Source organism: Bufo bufo, chromosome 6 (assembly GCF_905171765.1).
Source record: "Bufo bufo chromosome 6, aBufBuf1.1, whole genome shotgun sequence".
NCBI lineage: Eukaryota > Metazoa > Chordata > Amphibia > Anura > Bufonidae > Bufo > Bufo bufo.
The window spans coordinates 189,979,797-190,000,260 of NC_053394.1; the positions used below are offsets into that span (position 1 = coordinate 189,979,797).

Genomic DNA, 20,464 nt, shown 5'->3' on the forward strand with positions numbered 1-20,464 from the left:
CCCTTCAGTTTCCCTTCTAGGTACCATCTTGTATGTATGAAAGGCATAACCACTTCCGATATTTCTGCTGATGTCAATGAATGAGCAATAAACCTTCCCCAGGTGTGGAAAAACTGTTTTGCAGATTTCTCTTTGCTACGCTCTACATCTAATCTATCCAAATACATGACATATTTCATCATCCCCAGTGCTTCATGGAAAGTAGGAACTGTGGGATATATCCAATGTCTGAGTATGGTTTTTACCACTGCTAAAAAGGAACAAGTGTACCCCCTTAATATGAGTGGAATGGGATATTTCTCCCCTCTCATCCAGTGGTATATAGTGGAAGATGCAATGCAAAGGTGACAGTTGCGGTCTTATTCTCCACACCTGTTGGATATACTCGACAGATTCCTCCCACAATGACTTCAAACTAGTACAATGCCATAACCCGTGTAGTAAGTTAGCCTTTTGCTGTGAACATTTCGGGCACCATCTTAAATAATGCGCAGGTGCGTCCCTATAAGGTAGATCAAAGGCGTACGTAGCTTTATGAAGGATTCTAAAGTGCATCTCCCTCCAGGTTTCACTTGTAATTGCTTGTCTCACTTTCTCCATCCCTTCCCTCAACTTAGGAGTGACTGAATCCTCTCCTAGTTCTTCCTCCCACCTCTTATATACTTTATCTCCTAATGGGGTAGAAAGAATGTTCTGCATTCTTCTATACAGGTCAGATAGAGAGTGATCCTGGGTTCCCACCAGGGCCCCAAACCAGTTCAAACTTTCAGGGTCTCCTAGTTTTACTGATTGAGCCCTGCAGAATGAGTGTATCTGTTTATATGACAAAAAGTGGGAGGCTGGGATTTGATACTTGGATTGGACCTCAGGCCACGTGAGAAGTTCAGTTCCTCCTTCATTCAGTAATTGTTTTAATGTGAGGATCCCTTTACTTTTCCATACTTTGAAAAGGCCAGATTGCCTACCCTCCGGAAATGCCGGGAGATTCCACAAAGACATATAGGGAGTAATATACATGGGTAATTTATATGATTTACGTATACCTCGCCATGCAGCCAGAGTATCTCTCAGGACTACATATTTTTTGAACGGTTTAGGGAGATCTCGGACTCGTGTGTAGTAGGGCTACTAGGTCCCAAGGTGCGACCAGTTCACTTTCCAAAGGGGTGTTGGAGAAATACGAGGAGCCCTTTAGCCAATCCCTAGCATGTCTAAATAGCGAGGCCAAGTTATATCTTCTGATGGATGGCATCTGGAGCCCTCCTTCCCACTTAGTGAGGCAAAGTTTGTCATATGCTATTCTGGGCCGTTTTCCCTGCCAAAGGAACCGCACAAACGCTCTTTGGATCCTATTGACATCAATATGTGTCAGCAGGAGGGGTATGGTCTGAATAGGATATAACAGTCTCGCAAAACTAACCATTTTTAGAAGGTAAGCTCTCCCAAAAAGAGAAAGCGGTAATTTAGTCCATTTATCTAGCTCCGTTTCTATTTTCCTTATTAGGGGATCATAATTTAGTTTATACAGCGAGGATGGGTGACGCCCTACCTTGATACCTAGATATGTTAGATATTGTGGTACCACTTCAACATTGCAAAGGTCTCGCTCCAGTTGGACTTGAGACCTTTCCTTAGTTAAGAATAGTAATTGGCTCTTAGTTACATTTATTTTATATCCCGTGGTTCCCCCAAAATACTGAAAGGTGTCAAATATTTTTTTAAGACATAGATGCGGGGAGTTTATAAATAGCAATATGTCGTCTGCAAAGCAAACCAGTTTAAGTTCTTTCCTACCTATCCGGATCCCTTTAAAAGTGTCCGACTGAATCAGGTATTGTACCAGGGGTTCTAGGGCCAGATTGAACAAGAGGGGAGACAAAGGGCAGCCCTGCCTTGTACCTCTGCCAAGCCGGAAAGGGGCCGACAGAAAGCCGGGCAAGCTAACCTGAGCCTGCGGGCTCTGATAGATGTTCTCCACTAAAGATTTAAAAGGTCCCTCTACTCCGAAAGCAGTCATAGATCTCCACAACCACTTCCAGTCTACAGTGTCGAAAGCCTTCTCCGCGTCGACAGATAACAAGGCAGGGCTCCCTCCCAAACATTCAGGGCCATTATGGACATAGTCCTGCGCCACCAAAACAGATCTGATGTTAGTCACTGCCGCTCTGTTTTTTATAAAACCTACCTGGTGCGGCCCTATTACAGTAGGTATGGCATATGTTGTGCCAATCTATTAGTTAATAGTTTAGTCAGTATTTTAAGGTCTTGGTTAATTAAAGAGATTGGTCGGTATGAGGCGGGCTGATCCGTATCTCTGCCTGGTTTGGGGATGAGTTTGATATGTGCCATGTTCCCAGATTTCATGATATCTTGACCCCCTAGACAACTATTGAAGAGCGATGTTAAAAAAGGGGAGATTTCTTCTTTGAGACCTTTATAAAAATCTGCTCCAAATCCGTCCGGACCCGGGGCTTTCCCGCGTAGAAGGGATTTAATGGTAGATTTAACCTCGTCCTCCGTGATCTGCTCATTAAGGTGGGCGCGCATTTCATCTGTCAGACGCGGTAACGAGACCTTAGATATGAGATCCTCTGCTAATTTAGCATCACCCTCTGTTTGACTGTATAAAGCGGTATAGAATTGCCCAAAACAATCCACTATACTTTTCGGGTCTGTAACCCTACGTCCCGACGCATCTATTAGGCTCTTAATAATGGTGTTAGGCACATAAGGCCTGGCTAGATTTGATAGCATCTTCCCTGCCTTATTCCCATACTTGAATAAGTGCGACTTTTTATAATCCCCAGTCAGTTTTGTATTTTGTTCAACATAGAAATCATAGTTGTGCTTAGCCGTGACCCATTGGGTTTTATTAGCCTCTGTTGGGTTAGTTAGGAAAGCCGTATATGTGCGTCTCACCTCCTCTGTTGCTGCATTCATTTTTTGAGCTAGATTTTTCTTTTTAACTGCGACGTATGAAATTACTCGCCCCCTGATCACTGCTTTGGCTGTGTCCCAGAAAAGGGTATAATTATCTCTGTGTTCTCTATTAGTTTCTGTAAATTCCCACCACCACCCTTTCAGCTGTAGGAGAAAATCTTCATCTGCGGCTAGATAACTGGGCATGCGCCAAATATAATCTGTGCCTCTGGGGATATTTTCCAGAAGGGAAAGGGATACTGGGGCATGATCTGATATTAGAATATCTAGTATCTCTGCTCCCTTCACCCTCCTCATCAGTCCTGGTGAGACAAGTGCATAATCTATTCTGGACCATGACTGATGAGCGGGCGAAAAATGTGTAAACTCACGCTCTGTCGGGTTTAGGTGTCTCCAAACATCTTTCAGGGCAGTGGATTGCAAAAAGGAGTTAAGTGTCAATCTCTGGACAGTATTTCCTCGTCTCTGCACATCCACTGCCCCTACTCTCCTGCAGTCTTCCTGGATGTTATGCACTGCATTAAGGTCTCCCATTACTACCATTATGTCACAACTTTCCTGCGTCACTTTCATTTCCAGTTCTGAAAAAAAACTAGCTTGCATAGCATTAGGTCCATATATATTAAACAATGTTAACCTACCTACATCGGTATCTAGGTCGAGTTTCAAAAGTCTACCTTTATCATCCCCATCTGTCGATAGAACCTCACATCTAAGATTCTTATGGATTAACACCATCACACCTGCTTTTCTTCCATCTGAGGGAGATCCATATACCTGTCCCACCCACATGCGCTTCATCCGCCAAAAATCTGTCTCCCCAAGGTGCGTCTCCTGAATCAAGGCTATATCAGCCTGCAATCTCTTAAGGTGGCGCAGAACCATTATTCTTTTATGAGGGGACCTCAGCCCTCTGACATTCCAAGATACCAATTTGATCATTTGAGCTGGATATATGATGTTAGTAATGAAGAAGCACCTCTGGGAGGCCGGTTCCCGGCGTACAACCCCCCATAAAGCCCGTTAATGACATGGCAGATCAAGCAATTAGATGGCATAATAAACATAAACTCCCTTCCCAACATAACCCCAGTAAACATATAAACGCTCTCTCCCCTTAGAACTTTGAGAGCACTGAACCAGAGCAGCAAATTTTTTGTAGACTCCTCTTTTTTCGCACCGACCTGGGTTAGACTGCTGCCTGCTTCTAGCCCAGAGTCCATTTCTTACAACCACTTCTTCTAATTCCGACCGCCTCCCCCCAGACATAATGCAAACATATTATATTAAACTCGCCTACTAACCTCCCCTCCACTAGACTCGATCAATACATGAAAAGAGAAAACCCCATAGATTTCTTACTAAGATCTTTACAAACATGAGTCGCCAACCACAGTGAAGATCAGAGGTTCCCCGCTAACTAGATAAAACTCATTGCGGTTATCCCCAGTCCGGGCTGGAAGCAGGGTTTCGTCTTCGTCTCGGAGATGTTACAGGTAGAGCAGTTGACCATGCGCTTCTTGCCTTATCGAAACGTCCTTCTCTTGGCGACTCAGTTCCACTGTTAGGCGATCTTGTGGCTAAGTCCCTTGGTATATTGCAGCTCTCCAGGGCATCTGCTGCATCCGAGGGTGAAAGATAAGTGTCCACTCCTCCATCCGCCCTGAACACTCTCAAAACCGCCGGATAAATCAGGGCGAACTTCACTTTCTTATTCACCAGCTGGGTGCATATTTGTGAGAAGGCTCTCCTTTTCTTGGAGACCTCCATGGAATAGTCCCCAAAGATTAAAATCTGATGGCCACGTATTTTGAGCGGCTGCTTGAGTCTTCTATATTTGGACAGGACGGCCTCTTTGTCTGTGTACTTCAGGTACTTTACTATGGTCGTTCTAGGTCTCCTTTGCGGTTCGGATTCACCAGAATCTTGCGGTGGACCAACTCTGTGCGCTCTCTCGACCGTTGCTGGAGCCTGGAGTCCCAGAGCCTGTGGTAGCTCGTCTGAGCAGATCCGAGATAGTTGATGCGCCGGGATATTCCCCGGTAAGCCGAGTATACGCAGATTACTTCTGCGGGACCTGTTTTCTAGGTCCTCAACTTTGTCTCGGAGCGCTTTGTTAGAATGTGTAATGTCTCTGAGCTGGGTATGAACTCTCTCCAGCTCGTCTTCCACAAGTCCCATTCTTTGTTCAAGTTCTTGCACTTGCTCCGAGTGCTGGTTAACTGTGGCCTGCAGTTGCTTTAGAGAGGTGGAGATCGTAGCTTCCAGGGTGGCCTTTATATCTGGCGCCAATAATTTTGCTACCTCTATTGCCATTTCTTTGCAAGAAGATTCTAAATCGCCAGCCTGTTGAGCCCCTTCCAGCTGTGTGAGCATTAGCTCCTCCGCATCTTGTGGCTGGGAAGTTTGTGAGGACGAGCGAGTAATCATCTTCCTAGCGTCCGCCATCTTGCCTCTCTGGAGTTCACCTAGGTCGCGCGGCGGGAGAGGCGAGCTGGTCAGCGGGGTGCCGTTTCGCACTATAAACTTCTCCATTTACCTCCCTCTATGATGGGGAGATGTATAGTCGGGGTGATGAAGCCCCAGGTCTCGGCAACACCCGCTGTTAGTGTCTGGGGAGACGGAGCTCTCTCTGCTCACCTCCTTACATGTGCGCGCCGGAACCGGAAGTGGGTCAAGTACATGTTGGCCTTTGTGTCGTAATGTCACTCAGTTCTGGCCCTATCCTACAATACGATAAGGGTATATTTGGCGGGGGTGCAGCATTTTTTGGCACTTCAAGAGATGGACAGACCTTCCATATTTGCGGCTCACCCAATCAAGGTCGTCCTCAGGGGTATACAGAAGAGTCAGATCACGGTCAAGTCGATCCGTCGGCCTATCACGGGGGACATATTTTGCAGACTGTCGGAAGTTCTTTCACTGTCACCATTCAGAGTCCTTCCCAGTCTAGTGATTAAATCAGCTATGTATTTAGCATTCTACGGGTTTTTGAGACCAGGGGAGGTGACACAGGCTAGACAGGGGGCGGTGGCTCTCCGCAAGGGAGATTTAGTCAAGGTGGGTAGTAGCTTTCAGTTGCAGTTGCCTCACGATAAAACCAGGCAGGTGGGTCCCGGCCACTTAGTCAAGTTCTTCCAGACCGCAAACGCATGGTGTCCAGTGACAGTCTTGGACAATCTCTTTCTGGCTCTTAGTCTCCACATCTCCACTGACCCCTTACTCCCATTACCCATCGGTCCGCTGACATCCAGCCAGTTTGTCAAGCACATCCGCATCCTGTTGACCGACATAGGGTTGAATCCTGCACAATTCTCGGGGCATTCCTTCCGCATCGGGGCAGCATCCGTGGCTTCCAATCAGGGGGTCCCAGCGCACATCAAACACTTGGGGCGCTGGAGTTCGGGATGCTTTGTCCGATACATCCCGGAGCCACAGGCAGAGCTGGTCCGAGCTTTCAGCAAGTTGGCAGAGTAACAGGTCAGGCCAGTCCTTCAATTATCAGTTGGTTTTTGCCCCCTTTTAGGCATACTGACCTGGTAAGGCCAAGGCACACCACAGGCCATTGAGAGGGGGGGGGGGGGGGGGGGGTGGCGGCTGGGCGACTCCTACTCGCATAGGTTCTGACCACAAACTTTATTAACCTTTTTTTTCCCCCACTCTCACAAGGGGACCGTGTTTTTATAATGCACTTGCATAAACTATGCATACCAATGCATTTTATCCCATCACAGTTAAGGTCCATTCACACTGAGGATTTTGGACATGTGTTTCGGCGAGAATTCAATGACAATGGGGACGAATTTGCGCTGAAACCACCTCCCGTTTCAAAGGGACGCCGAGCCCCAGTGCATGAGGCCGAAGGTTTTTGTTGTGCGGTTTTCAAGACAGACCCCTCGCAGCCTGCTCACGGTTTAGCTCCACGGGTGTCATCCAATAGGAGGCCGGGACAGGGACAAGCCTCTGTAGCGTCACCCGCAACCACACAGCCCCCCCCCCCCCCCCCCCAAAATCCCCAGATGTTCGGATCCACATGACGGGGTGATGCAGTGGCGGTTGCGCGGGGATCAAGAGCGTAGAGGGGGCCGTGATAAGTATAACCTATATGAAATGCCCAGGCATGGGGGAGGGGGGGGGGGGGTTCATGGTTCATTATAGGGGTTGGACAACCACTTTAATGTAACAGAATGAAACCACTGCAAAGAAAAAATTAGTTTGTGACATTTCTACCTTTCTTGTTATTTCACAATGATCTTTGAGCAGCATTATTGCAAAGTTAAAATGTTTAGGAAGCGGAGCATCTAAGCTACGAATTGGCAGACCATTTGCAGTTAGAAAGCAGTCACCAAGTGCTGAGATGCATAGTGCTTTTAAGTCACCAGTGATATGCTGCCTCAAAAGCAGAGAGATATTCAGTAAATTATACATTAATATTTTTTCTCTTTCTATATTTAAAGAGAGAAAAAAAAAACTCAGGCTATGAGCTGAGCGCTGCGATTGGCCAGTACTACAGCCTGGGAGAAGGAGACGCCGGCAGGCTCCACCCAGTTGAGCCGAACATGAAGATACCGGAGCCTATACCGGGAGAACGGAGCGGCGCCCAGGGATAATAGTAAGTGCAGGGAGATCCCTGGGTGCCGCTCTCCATGTCTGTATGCTTAGTTTAGATTTTTTATTCTAGTGAAAGGTCCTCTTTAAGACCGCCCCTTGTTCAGCTATCAGTGACCGCCAGCCATCTCTGTAGACACTTGCACAGAGAAACACTCCTCAGTATATAGGTGGTCATAAACAGCAGAGATTTAGAGGCATAAATCACAAATTTTACTTAATATTTTCCCACAATACTACATATTATTCTGCTCAGCTCCCCCTGCTCTATAAGCTGCTGCCTTCAGACTGGACTGTAGTGACAGCACAATAAAAAGCCACCTGGAGCTTCAAGGCCGAAAAGCATGCAAGCCTTACACTGCAAAGTATAAAATGGGGGGGCGGAGCCGGCTGAGCATGGTGGAGGACGTGTGCGTCTGAGCTCCTCCCCATAACCCCGGTCTTACAGCCTATTCCAAAGCTATCCGTTGCAATTATGGGGAAAATCGGTAGAGAAAAGGAGAGGGGAAGTGGAGAGTACCACGAAACTGAAAAGCTCACAGAGCGACATGAACAAGTACCTCAGAAAGAAGATCTCTTCTCAGTCGGAGCGAGGGAAGACAGCGCGATCCGCGCCAACAGTGGATGAGCGGGAAGACGACTCTGATGGAGTCGCTAGCCCAATCGCTGGACAAAGCTTTGTCGCCAGTCCTAAAAGAGCTGTCGGACATTAAAACAGAAGTCCTGCATATGGGTCACAGAGTTGAGGCCTTAGAGGAATCGCATACCCTCATGCCGCAACACAGTGTGGGGATGCAATCTCAGCTTGCCTCGGTCTGTAAGCAGGTGAATAATGCATTCTTATACTTGGAAGACCAAGAGAACAGGGGACGACGGAAGAACATCCGTCTGAGAGGGATCCCTGAGTCGGTGTTTGAAATGCTTATAGGCAAAGAACGCGCAGACGCCATTGTTATCGAAAGAGCTCATAGAGCCCTGCGACCGAAACCGCCAGCCACAGAACCACCCAGAGATGTGGTGTGTGCTCTCCTGAACTACCTGGACACGGCGGCTTTACTCAAAGCAGCGAGAGAGGCGGGAGACCTCTTGCTGGAAGAGCATAAGATCCTATTGTTTCAGGAATTGGCGGCCAGTACGCTGGCTAAAAGGAGAGCCTTCCGTCCGCTGACTAATGCTTTAAAGGGAGAGGAAGCTCCCTGTGAAATGGCTCTTCCCTTTTGGATTAACCACTATTGAGGGTCGACCACTTACTGTACGGGCACCGGAAGATTTGCCCAAGATGTGGGATGCGCTGCAGATGGAACCACTAGAGATCCCATCATGGCTACCGACGTCCTTCCCGCCAGACCTGCCTCAGCTTCCGCAGAACCTGCAGTGGCAGACAGCTATCAAGGGTCGCTCGCCAAGGAAGAGGACCACCTGAGGAGCAGGACTTTGACCCTACAAGAGAGGTTCATTGCACTAAAAATGTCCACTGTGTGTCTTCATTGTGGGACACCTTAAATATGTTTGCGGTTACTGTCGAGGTACAGGAGCTACCTTCCTCAACCAGGGGCTTGCCGCTAATCACCACGTTTTAACCCTTTTAACCCTTTGTATTCACATAATGTTATGAGATGTTAATACGGGTATTCTTTTCCAGTTTGATAGGCCGGGTGAATGGAGGTGAGTCCCCGCGGCCTCTCCACACATGTTCCCCCCCACTGGCCTTGATTATTTGGCCAGCGTGTGCTTCATAGCGTCACGAGACGCCATTGGGCCCTGTAGCCCACCCGTTTTGTTTATAGGCATTCTTGATTGTTATTGTTTATGTCCTGTCTTACTTGCCATCTACAGTAAATCTAACCACCTAGACAGATGTATATGTGGATATGGCTGAAGTGAAGGTTTACTCCCTTAATGTCAATGGTGTTAATATACCTCAAAAGAGAAGCCAGTTATACCACACCTTAAGAAAAGAGCATGTTGTCGTCGCCTTTATATAGGAGACTCACTTCATACATGTGTGTATACCTAATGTAGTCAGCAAACATTTTCCCTTATGGTATCATGCGTCCCATTCATCGGCCTCGAGAGGAGTAGCTATAGGTGTTGGGAAGAATGTTCCGTTCCAAAGGTCAGCAAAAATCGCAGATCCAGAGGGCAGGTACCTCCTGGTTAAAGGGAAGATTCTTAACTTGACCATTAGTATGGCGAACCTGTATGCCCCCAACTGTAACCAGATTAGATGGCTTTTACATACGCTTGAGACCCTGAAACCCTTTGCGGAAGGTTTATTGATCATAGGGGGAGATCTGAACATGATCTTTGACCCTAGGAAAGATACCACATCTAGGGCCAGGAACATGTCGGTTAAGCAACTCCGCAAACTTCATCTTGCATTGTCTGATCTGGGGGTGTCAGATGTCTGGAGGTTATTACATCCAGAGGATAAGGATTATACGTTCCACTCCAGAGTACATGATTCGTATCAGAGATTGGATTATATCTTCCTATCTAACCAAGCACTCCCGTTAGTTACGGACGCCAAGATAGACAGTGTGGTCATTTCTGATCATGCACCCATTAGTATAAGTGTTGAAGTTTGCGGATTTGTCACGTAGATCCTGGACTTGGCGGTTAAACACCACCCTAATAGATGATGCTAAACATGCACAGTCAGTTAATCTCACAAAAACTGAGAGATTATTTTTTGAATAATGACTCAGGACAGGTGTCAAGCTCCATTCTGTGGGAAGCCCACAAAGAGGTAATTAGAGGAGATCTTATTAGCCTGGGCACCAGGATAAAGAGACATAGACTAAGGGTATTTTCACACTTGCGGCAGGACGGATCCGACAGGCTGTTCACCATGTCGGATCCGTCCTGCGGCTGTTTCGCCGTGCCCCCGGGCCGCCGCTCCGTCCCCATTGACTATAATGGGGATGGGGGCGGAGCTCCGGCGCAGCACGGCGGTGCACGGCTTAAGGCCGCCGGACTAAAATTACTGCATGTCAGGTTTTTTAGTCCGGCGGCTTTCTCCGTGCACCGCCGTGCTGCGCCGGAGCTCCGCCCCCATCCCCATTATAGTCAATGGGGACGGAGCGGGGGCACGGCGAACAGCCACAGGACGGATCCGACATGCTAAACAGCATGTCGGATCCGTCCTGCCGCAAGTGTGAAACTAGCCTAAAGGAGCTGAACTCTTTATTGTTGCAAATATCCACACTTGAGAGTCTACACAAGAAGTCACAGTCTGAAGAGGTATACAAATCCCGTATCTCCCTACGTAGACAGGTGAAAGATCTCCTTAATGTTAAAACAGCAAAAATATTACAGGCTTTGCGCTTTAAACATTATCTTCATGGTAATAAAAGCTCCAAACTAAGGACCGCCCTGTTAAAATTCCAGAGAGATAAGTCCTTTATCCAGGCGATAAAATCCTCAGACGGGAATAGACTCACAAACACACCAGCCATAGCAAAGGAGTTCTGTAAATTCTATGAATCCCTGTACAAGATGAAGATAGCAGCCCTGGCCCTGATATGGCTCTACAGATTAAGGACTTTTTAAGTTCCACTAAGATCCCATCCATTTCGGAGGTGAATAGTCTGGAGCTACTCAAGCCCTTTTCAGCAGAGGAGGTGACCCAAGTTCTGAACACCATCCCATCTGGGAAAAGCCCAGGACCGGATGGATTCCCCATTGCTGATTATAAAAAGTTTAAAGATATACTTATTCCTCATTTTGTTCAAATGTGCAATTCTTTGCTCCGAGGTGAAACTCTGCCCCCGCAGGCTCAGGCAGCACATATTACGGTAATACATAAAGAGGGGAAAGATCAAGAAGTTTGTGGGAGCTATAGACCCATCTCCTTGCTCAACACTGATTTAAAGTGGTGGGCCAAGCTGCTTAGTGCAAGGATCTCTAAACTGCTGCCTGAGTTTGTGGGAGAAGAGCAAGTGGGGTTTGTCCCGGGACGGGAAGGGAGGCACAATGTCAGTAGGGTGGTCCATGCCGTTTGCCATGCTAAGAGAAATCGGACCCCATTGGTACTACTGGGGACTGATGCGGAGAAGGCGTTTGACATTGGTATGTACGCCCATAAGATGGCGGCATTCGCCGATGATTTGCTCCTTATGCTGACTGACCCAGTTGATGCTATGACTGAGGTTTTGAACATCTTCCAACAGTTTGGTAAATTGTCAAACTTCAAGATCAACATGGACAAGTCAGAGGCATTGGGAGTCTCCCTCTCTTCTGCACAACAATTTAGACTTAAAGAAGACCTTTCACCAGAATAAAGTATCTAAACTGACTATACAGACGTGTAGAGCGGCGCCCAGGGATCCCCCTGCTCTTACTGTTATCCCCGGGCGCCGCTCCGTTCTCCGGTTATAGCCTCCGGTATGTTTATAGTTAGGCTCCACCCAGGGGAACCTGCCGCGGTCTCCTTCTCCTATGCTGTAGCGCTGGCCAATCGCAGCGCTCAGCTCATAGCCTGGCTCTCAGGGACAGGAAACACTGAGGGTGAGAGTGGGTGGTGGCCTTTTAAACTCTGTTCCTGCCCCTACAGAGGTCAAGGGGTCAATCTCATGTGTAGCCGTCATGGTGGACAAAATGGAAAAATAAATAAGCCCTCACACAGCTACATCGGTGAAAAATTAAAAAATGTTATGGCCCCTAAAAACTATTACAGCAAATTACACGTTAGAAAATCCGATGCCGCTCCTTCCCTTCTGAATGCTGCCGTGCCCCCAAAGAGCGGTTTACGACCACATATATGGTGTTGCCGTATTCAGGAAAAAATGCATAACGAATTATATATTTATTTTTTTCCTGTAACCCCTTGTGAAAAAGAAAAATTTGGGGCTAAAGCAACATTATACTGGAAATAAAAGTTAATTCTTCATTTTCACAACCATATGTTTCAAAATTCTATGAAACGCTTGTTAGGTCAAAGCATTCACTTCACTCCTAGATAGGGTTGTCTCGGGTATCGAATTATCAATACTTTTGTCCCGGTATCGGTTCGATACCGGGATTTGGAATTTACAGATACTAGGCTGTGCTACTGCGCAGCCTAGTATCAGAGAACATGGAGTGCTCTGCTCTCATCGCATGCCATGTTCCCTCAGCAGCACAGGGAGAAGGAAGCAGTCCCTCCCACCACCCTGTGCTGCCGCTGCCACCAATGAGAGGAGAGAGGAGGAGAGGAGGGGGATTTAAAAAAAAAAAAAAAAAAAAACACACACCAAAATATTAAGTATAAATCACCTCCTTTCCCAATTTTACATATAAAATATATAAACCATAAACATATTACACATCGCCACGTCAGAAAAGTCCAAACTATTAAAAAAATCTCCCCCAAGAGGTGAACGTCGTAAAAGAAAAAAAAAAAAAAAACGAGATGCGACATTTTATAGTCACCTTGTCCCCCAAAAAAATAGGATAGGACTGTTCTATTATGGGCCGGACGTTCCATAAAATGCAGAGTGCACGCTGCCTTTTTTGGTGTTTCTTTTTTTGCGTGGTATCGAATACCGAATACTCTTTTATGGTATTGAAACTGAATCAAAATTTTGGTATCAATACAACCCTACTTCTAGATTTATTCCTTGAGGGGTGTAATTTTCAAAATAGGGTCACTTTTTGGGGTTTTCTTTCTAGAGGTACCTCAGGGTCTCTTCAAATGTGACATAGCCCCTGAAAACCATTCCAGCAAAATCTGCCCTCCGTAAAACAATATGGCGCTCGTTTTCTTCTGCAACCTGTCGTGTGCCCATACAGGAGGTTACGACCACATATGGGGCGTTTCTGCAAGCTACAGAATCAGGGTAAGGCCTCTTGCACACAACTGTATGCCCTCCAAGACATACGGTCCGTGAGCAGGCCATATGTCCCGGAGCGGCATTGATCGTGGGCACGGGAGCACACAGCATCATAGATTACAATGATGCTGGGCACGTCCACAGCATCATTGTAATCTACAATGCTGTGTGCTCCTGTTCAATGCCGCTCCGGGACATATGGCCCACTCACAGACCGCATATCTCGGAGTGCATACGGTTGTGTGCAAGAGGCCTAATAAATATTGTGGTTTGTTTGGCTGTTAACCCTCGCTGTGTTACAGGAAAATTGATAAAATGGAAAATCTGCACAAACAAAAAATTAAAATTTGCACTCCATTTTGCTTTAAATTCTTGAGGAACACCTAAAGGCTTAACAAAGTTTGCAAAATCAGTTTTAAATAACTTGAGAGGTGGTTTCTACCATGTAATCCCCACAAAGTGACTTCATAACTGAAAAAAAAAAAAGTGGCTTTTGGAAATTTTCTTAAAAATTTTAAAATTTGCTTCTAACCCCAACCTCCTAAAAAATAAAATGACAATTACAAAATGATGTATCACTATCTGTCTTAACCCCTTAAAGAGGACCTTTCACCGATCCTGACATTGTGAACTAAGTATCATGACATATACAGCAGCGCCCAGGGATCTCACTGCACTTCCTATTATCCCTGGGTGCCGCTCCGTTCTCCCGTTATGTCCTCCGGTATGTTCGGGGGACTTGGTTATAGTAGGCGGTGTCTGCCCTTGTTCTGTGGGCGTCTCCTTCTCCTAGGCTGTAGCGCTGACCAATCGCAGCGCAGATCTCACAGCCTGGGAGAAAAAAAAAAAAAATAGTACATATTGAACTTCATGACACTGGTAAAATAAAATTTTAAAAAAAAAATTTTATTTATAAAAAAAATACCAAATTTAGCAAAATTTTGTCAAAAATTGCAAATTTCCAAGTTTCAATTTCTCTACTTTTATAATACATAGTAATACCTCCAAAAATAGTTGTTACTTTACATTCCCCATATGTCTACTTAATGTTTGGATCATTTTGGGAATGATATTTTATTTTTTGGGGATGTTACAAGGCTTAGAAGTTTAGAAGCAAATCTTGAAATTTTTGAGAAACTTTCAAAAACTCAATTTTTAGGGACCAGTTCAGGTCTGAAGTCACTTTGCGAGGTTTACATAATAGAAACCACCCAAAAAGGACCCCATTCTAGAAACTACACCCCTCAAGGTATTCAAAACAGATTTTACCAACGTCGTTAACCCTTTAGGTGTTCCACAAGAATTAATGGAAAATAGAGATACAATTTAAAAATTTCACTTTTTTGGCAGATTTTCCATTTTTATAATTTTTTTCCAGTTACAAAGCAAGGGTTAACAGCCAAACAAAACTCAATATTTATGGCCCTGATTCTGTCGTTTACAGAAACACCCCATATGTTGTCGTAAACCGCTGTACGGGCACACGGCAGGGCGCAGAAGGAAAGGAATGCCATACGGTTTTTGGAAGGCAGGTTTTGCTGGACTGGTTTCTTTTGACACCATGTCCCATTTGAAGCCCCCCTGATGCACCCCTAGAGTAGAAACTCCAAAAAAGTGACCCCATTTTAGAAACTACGGGATAGGGTGGCAGTATTGTTGGTACTAGTTTAGGGTACATATGATTTTTCGTTGCTCTATATTACACTTTTTGTGGGGCAAGGTAACAAGAAATACCGGTAGCTGTTTTGGCACCGTTTTTATGTTTTGTTATTTACAACATTCATCTGACAGGTTAGATCATGTGATATTTTTATAGACCAGGTTGTCACGGATGCGGCGATACCCAATATGTATACTTTTTTTTTTATTTATGTAAGTTTAACACAATGATTTCTTTTTTGAAGCAAAAAAAAAATCATGTTTTAGTGTTTTATTGGCACTATTTTGGGGTGAGTGTGACTTTTTGATCGCTTGCTATTACACTTTTTGTGATGTAAGGTGACAAAAAATGGTTTATTTAGCACAGTTTTTATTTTTTACAGTGTTTATCTGAGGGGTTAGGTCATGTGATATTTTTATAGAGCCGGTCGATACGGACGCGGCGATACCCAATATGTTTACTTTTTTTTGCATTGGCTGTATGAGTAATACTGTGTGTATTACTCATACAGCTTCCGGCCTGTGAGATCCAGGGGGCTGGATCTCACAGGCTCGTCAACGGAAGGCAGCGCGATGCCTTCCTTAGACATCGCGCTGCCTTCCATGCCATCGGGTCCCCCCTACAGCCACATGGGGACCTGATGGCACCGCCGTCCGCCAGATAAAAGGTAAAAGCCGCAGGTCTGAATTGACTTGCGGTTTGCGACGATCGCCGACACGGGGGGGGGGTGCCACGGGACCCCCCCCCCCCTGCGTTGTGACAGGATGCCCGCTGAATGATTTCAGCGGACATCCTGTTGCGATTAACCCCCGCCGCAATCGCGATTTAAAGTTAGGACGTACCGGTACGTCCTGAGTCCTTAAGGAGTTAAAGGGGTTGTCCCATGACAAATATTCTACAGTTTTAAAACCAGCACCTGGAGCTGAATACTTTTATAATTGCATGTAATTAAAAATTTAGCATAGCCACTGAGTTAGTCAATAAAATGTATCTGTATAGCCCCACCTGTTAGTTTTTCTTCTTATTTCTATGTCCTGCTCACTGAGATGGCCACACATGCTCAGTTTCATCCTTCAACTGCCTGAGTTGTGATAGGGAGACCATGGACACGCCCCCTGAGCTGCAGCAGAGAAGACACTCCCCTTGAGCTGCCAGCTTGATATAAATATAGCAGAGCAATGAATAGGGAGATTGCTGGATCCATGTGAGGTACAGGGCTGGTTCTAGCTTTGTTAGAAAGAGGTTGTCATGTACTATATCAGTGATGGTTAACCTTTTTAAGACCGAGTGCCCAAACTGTAACCCAAAACCCACTTATTTATCGTAAAGTGCCAACACGGCAATTTACCCTGAATACAAACAGTCCAATATAGTATATCTTCCATGTACTTTATCATTTAGCTATAATAGCCTGCCTACATTCAATGCGCTGCCTGTGCTGGTCATAGTGTGCCCTGCACTGATGAATGGCAGGAAAAGTCTAAGGCATATTGGTACACCATAGACTTTTTCCATGGTGTGGGTGCCCACAGAGAGGGCTCTGAGTGCCACCTCTGGCACCCGTGCCATAGGTTCGCCAACACTGTACTATATGATGTCTGATTTTCATTTTTTACATTAGTCATGGGATACCCTCTTTAATACCAGGTAAACTGACACACGTAAGATTTGAAAAATGGTGCTTCGGCATTTGGTCCAAACTGGCTGTTGCTTGAAGGGGTTAAAGAGACCAGCTGTGTATGGAGACTTTAGCAGTGCTCCATGGAAAAGTATATGCAAAGAGGCATCTCCCAGGGAAAGAGAACCATCTCTCTAGCGTCAACTTCTGGAAGTGGCTCCCTACGAGTCAAAGTCCGACATTTGAGCAAGACTCGGAACATGACAAAAGAAAATAGCCATGCCAAATATCCTTCCACAGAGAGCTGATTTTGGATGATTGCCCCTCATTAGGACGGAGTAGGATTCTGGCAGGCCAATTGCAATGCCTTAAAGGCTCATGCGTACGGGTGTACATGCTCAGTGCTTGTGCTGCGGTCCACAATAAATGCACGGCACCAGCCTTGAATTGAATGGGTCCATATATTGCGGACCAGCCGTTTACAGTCTGCAATACAGGCACCGAGCAGGAGCACTAGGGAGGAGAGTGATAGAACTAAGCGATTATTGCCAGAGCAGTCAGACCAGCATAGGGATATTGCTTTAGGCCTCCTGCACACAAACGTGTGCGCCACATGGTCATGCTGCAGCCCGCAATGCACAAACATTATCCGTCGGGCAGCCTCAGCGGATGGCAGACCCATTCACTTTAATGGGTCCGCGATCCGGTCGTTCCGCAAAAAGATAGGACATGCTCTATCTTTTTGCGGAAAGGAAGTACAGGACGAAATCCCACGGAAGCACTCCGTAGTGCTCCCGTAGGGTTCCATTACGTGCTTTCGATCCACATCTCTGGATTTGCGGACCCATTGAAGTGAATTGGGTCCACATCCGTGATGCGGAATGGCCACGGAACGGTGCCCATGTATTGCGAATCGTGTGCAGGAGGCCTGAGAGAGAATCTGTTACCATGAAAAACAGTGCAATCTGCAGACAGCATGGTATAGCAGGCCTATGGAGTCAGTAGAATTAGTTTTGGGTGGAATCGGTAGAAAAGTTACTGACTCCAGAATAATGTCAGTTATTAATATTGTGCAACTCTAACTTTCATATAAATTTAGAAAAGTTTAGAAATGTTAATCATAAATATATTTTATGTTCTATAAATCTAAGGCTCTTATTTATTAAAATCAATGATAAGAAGGCTGTTCTAGTAGTGATAGAAAATCAGTTCTCATCTCTCCTGTGATCTCTCCCGTCCTTTATACTATGTATCCTCATGCTACTCCATGGCTCTTAGGCCTCATGCACATGGCCGTTGCCAGCCATGGCCCGTATTGCTGCTCGCAAACAGCGGGTCCGCATTATATGGTCATTGGCCGTCTGCTCACCGCATGGTCATGGATGCTGACCCATTCACTTGAACTGTTCTATTCTATGACTTCTTCTATTTTTCTCTGGTGCGGACGGATCACAGACCCATTCAAGCTGAATGGGTCTGGATCCGTCCCAGCAGCCGCACGGATAGCGCCTGTGCATTGGGGACCACAAAATGACAGCGCCAATACATAGAAGTCATTGTGCGTTTTCTTCCAGCAAGGGGAAAAACACAGCAGACGTAAAGGGGTTGTCTCACTAAATAGCATTCATCATATACATAAAGTTATTACAAGACCCTTACTAATTTATTGTGTCTGTCCTACTTGATGAAGGTCTCTGCCCACTAGTGAGCTTATCTGTGGATCCCCTCTAGTTTGCTTATAAGCCTGGCATTGGGGTGGACGCCATCATCCACCTTCTATACCGAACTCTCTAATAGCAACAGTTTATAAGGCTGAAAAAAGACATCTGTCCATCCAGTTCGGCCTGTTATCCTGCAAGTTGATCCAGACCAAAGTAAAAAAATAAAATAAAATCATGAGGTAGAAAAAAAATTCCTTCCCGACTCCAATCAGGCAATCAGAATAACTCCCTGGATCAACGACCCCTCTCTAGTGGCTATAGCCTGTAATATTAATACACTCCAGAAATACATCCAGGCCCCTGTACTCATCATCACCACCTCCTCGGGCAGAGAGTTCCATAGTCTCACTGCTCTTACCGTAAAGAATCCTCATATGTTTGTGTACAAAACTTCTTTCCTCCAGACGCAGAGGGTTCTCCAACTGATACTAGCACAAGCACAGCCTAGTATTGGAAAATAGCGAATCCCGGTATCATATCGATCTGGGTCTAAAAGTATCAGCATCTCAACCAGGAAGAGACTTGACAAACTGATTAGGAAGGCCAGCTCCATCCTGGGGAGCCCCTGTAGGTGAGAGAAGGATACTATCCAAGCTGATCTCCATGCTGGAGAATAACTCCCATCCCATACAATGTATGGCATACATGATATGGTGATAGCATTGGGCAGTACCATCAGTAACCGACTACTTCACCCCAAGTGATATCTAGATCCCTTATTTTTTTTTACATCTGTAATATACTGTCACTGTAAAGCCTTTATGCTGGAGTTTTTGCATTCTCTGTGATGCTGTAATACTGTGAATTTCCCCATGGTGGGACTATAAGGGTTATCTTATCGCCTCCTTTGCTGGCTTGATTCATTTTTCATGTAACTACAGCGGTCTCCTTCACCGAATAAGCTGTCAGGATTCACAATACATTAGCAAAGTTGGATTCACACAGGCCGACTACGTGGTGGATCGGTGGCAAGAAAGCATTCCTTCCGGACAGTCGGCTGCTCGTTCAGTGAAGGAGACCGTGCACTTAAATGCATACATGATCTCCGTAACAATACGAGGACAAGGGATCACTATTGCTATCCCTTGTCCTCATACAGAATCATGGCTTCTGAGCAGCAGATCAGGGGTGCCTGCACAATCGGGTGATCAGCAGCATATTTATACAGGCTAATTGGCAGGAGCAACCATTCACCCTTTAGATTACTTTAATGTAACTTTTGTAATTACTGTCAGTTTTGCTGCTTGTGATTTGCTGAAAGAAAGCTTACTATAACCAAAAGGTATGTTGTTGCAAAAACCAGAGAGCAGTTTGTATGGCTTTTGCTGCATTCAAAACACATCACAGCTGCAATGTGTGGCAGCACCATAAGCGCCAGCCCTAGGTACCTGGTATTCTGGAAACAACCAAGCAAGCTGGCGCTCCACTGTTTCCAACCCAGAATCCATCAGCAATGGAAGAGAGATGTGAAAAATCAGCTGGACTGATACCTGGCCTGGGCTCTTCAATTCTGGTCGCACAGAGCCCTGCACCCAGTCCTATCTCAGGTTACATGTTCCCTTCTGAGCACCTGGTCCCACTGATAGAAGGTGGTGCATTTCTTATGAATCCCCATTGCTGGGAATAGACAATACTTTGACTGTCCCCGTCAACCTTTTGTCTGGGTGCTAGGATACAAAAGTCCCAACACAAGCCTCCACAATTCCCGTTCTTACCTGACACCGTAGCATGTCTCACACCCTCTTGATATCCCACTCTTGGACCCTCCGCCCTTTCTCCGCGATGCGCGCTCACGGACTCCCTCCTCTTCCCAATTCTCTATCCTGATTGGTTGCCAAGACCAGCGCGTTTCCTACCTCTTCGTTCTCTGATTGGCTATACTACAAGCCGTGCGCGTCCACTGGTACTTTAGCTCTGGAGGCGCATGACTAGCGTGCTCGCTCTGTTGCCAAGGTGATCTGCGTCTGACGCAAACCGGAACCTCGCTTTGCTGAAAAGTTCAATGATCGTAACTTTATTGATGGCAGTGTGTAAACGCTATGCGCCTAAGGACTTTGTGACGTCATGATGTCATATGACATGCAAAGCTTCAATTTGAAAGTGA

At 45.9% G+C, this 20,464-nt stretch overlaps 1 protein-coding gene across 3 annotated transcripts in view; it reads right to left on the reverse strand.

The window, feature by feature from the left end:
• The window catches only part of PATL1 (PAT1 homolog 1, processing body mRNA decay factor), a 381,191-nt gene extending 361,026 nt beyond the window's left edge, over nt 1–20,165 (reverse strand). For all 3 annotated transcript variants that reach the window (XM_040435048.1, XM_040435047.1, XM_040435046.1), the window contains exon 1: nt 20,076–20,165. In XM_040435048.1, the coding sequence (XP_040290982.1) occupies nt 20,076–20,090 (15 nt within the window). In that variant the 5' untranslated portion in view covers nt 20,091–20,165. The remainder of the gene's footprint in view (nt 1–20,075) is intronic.
• Between the last annotated feature and the right edge of the window lie 299 nt (nt 20,166–20,464).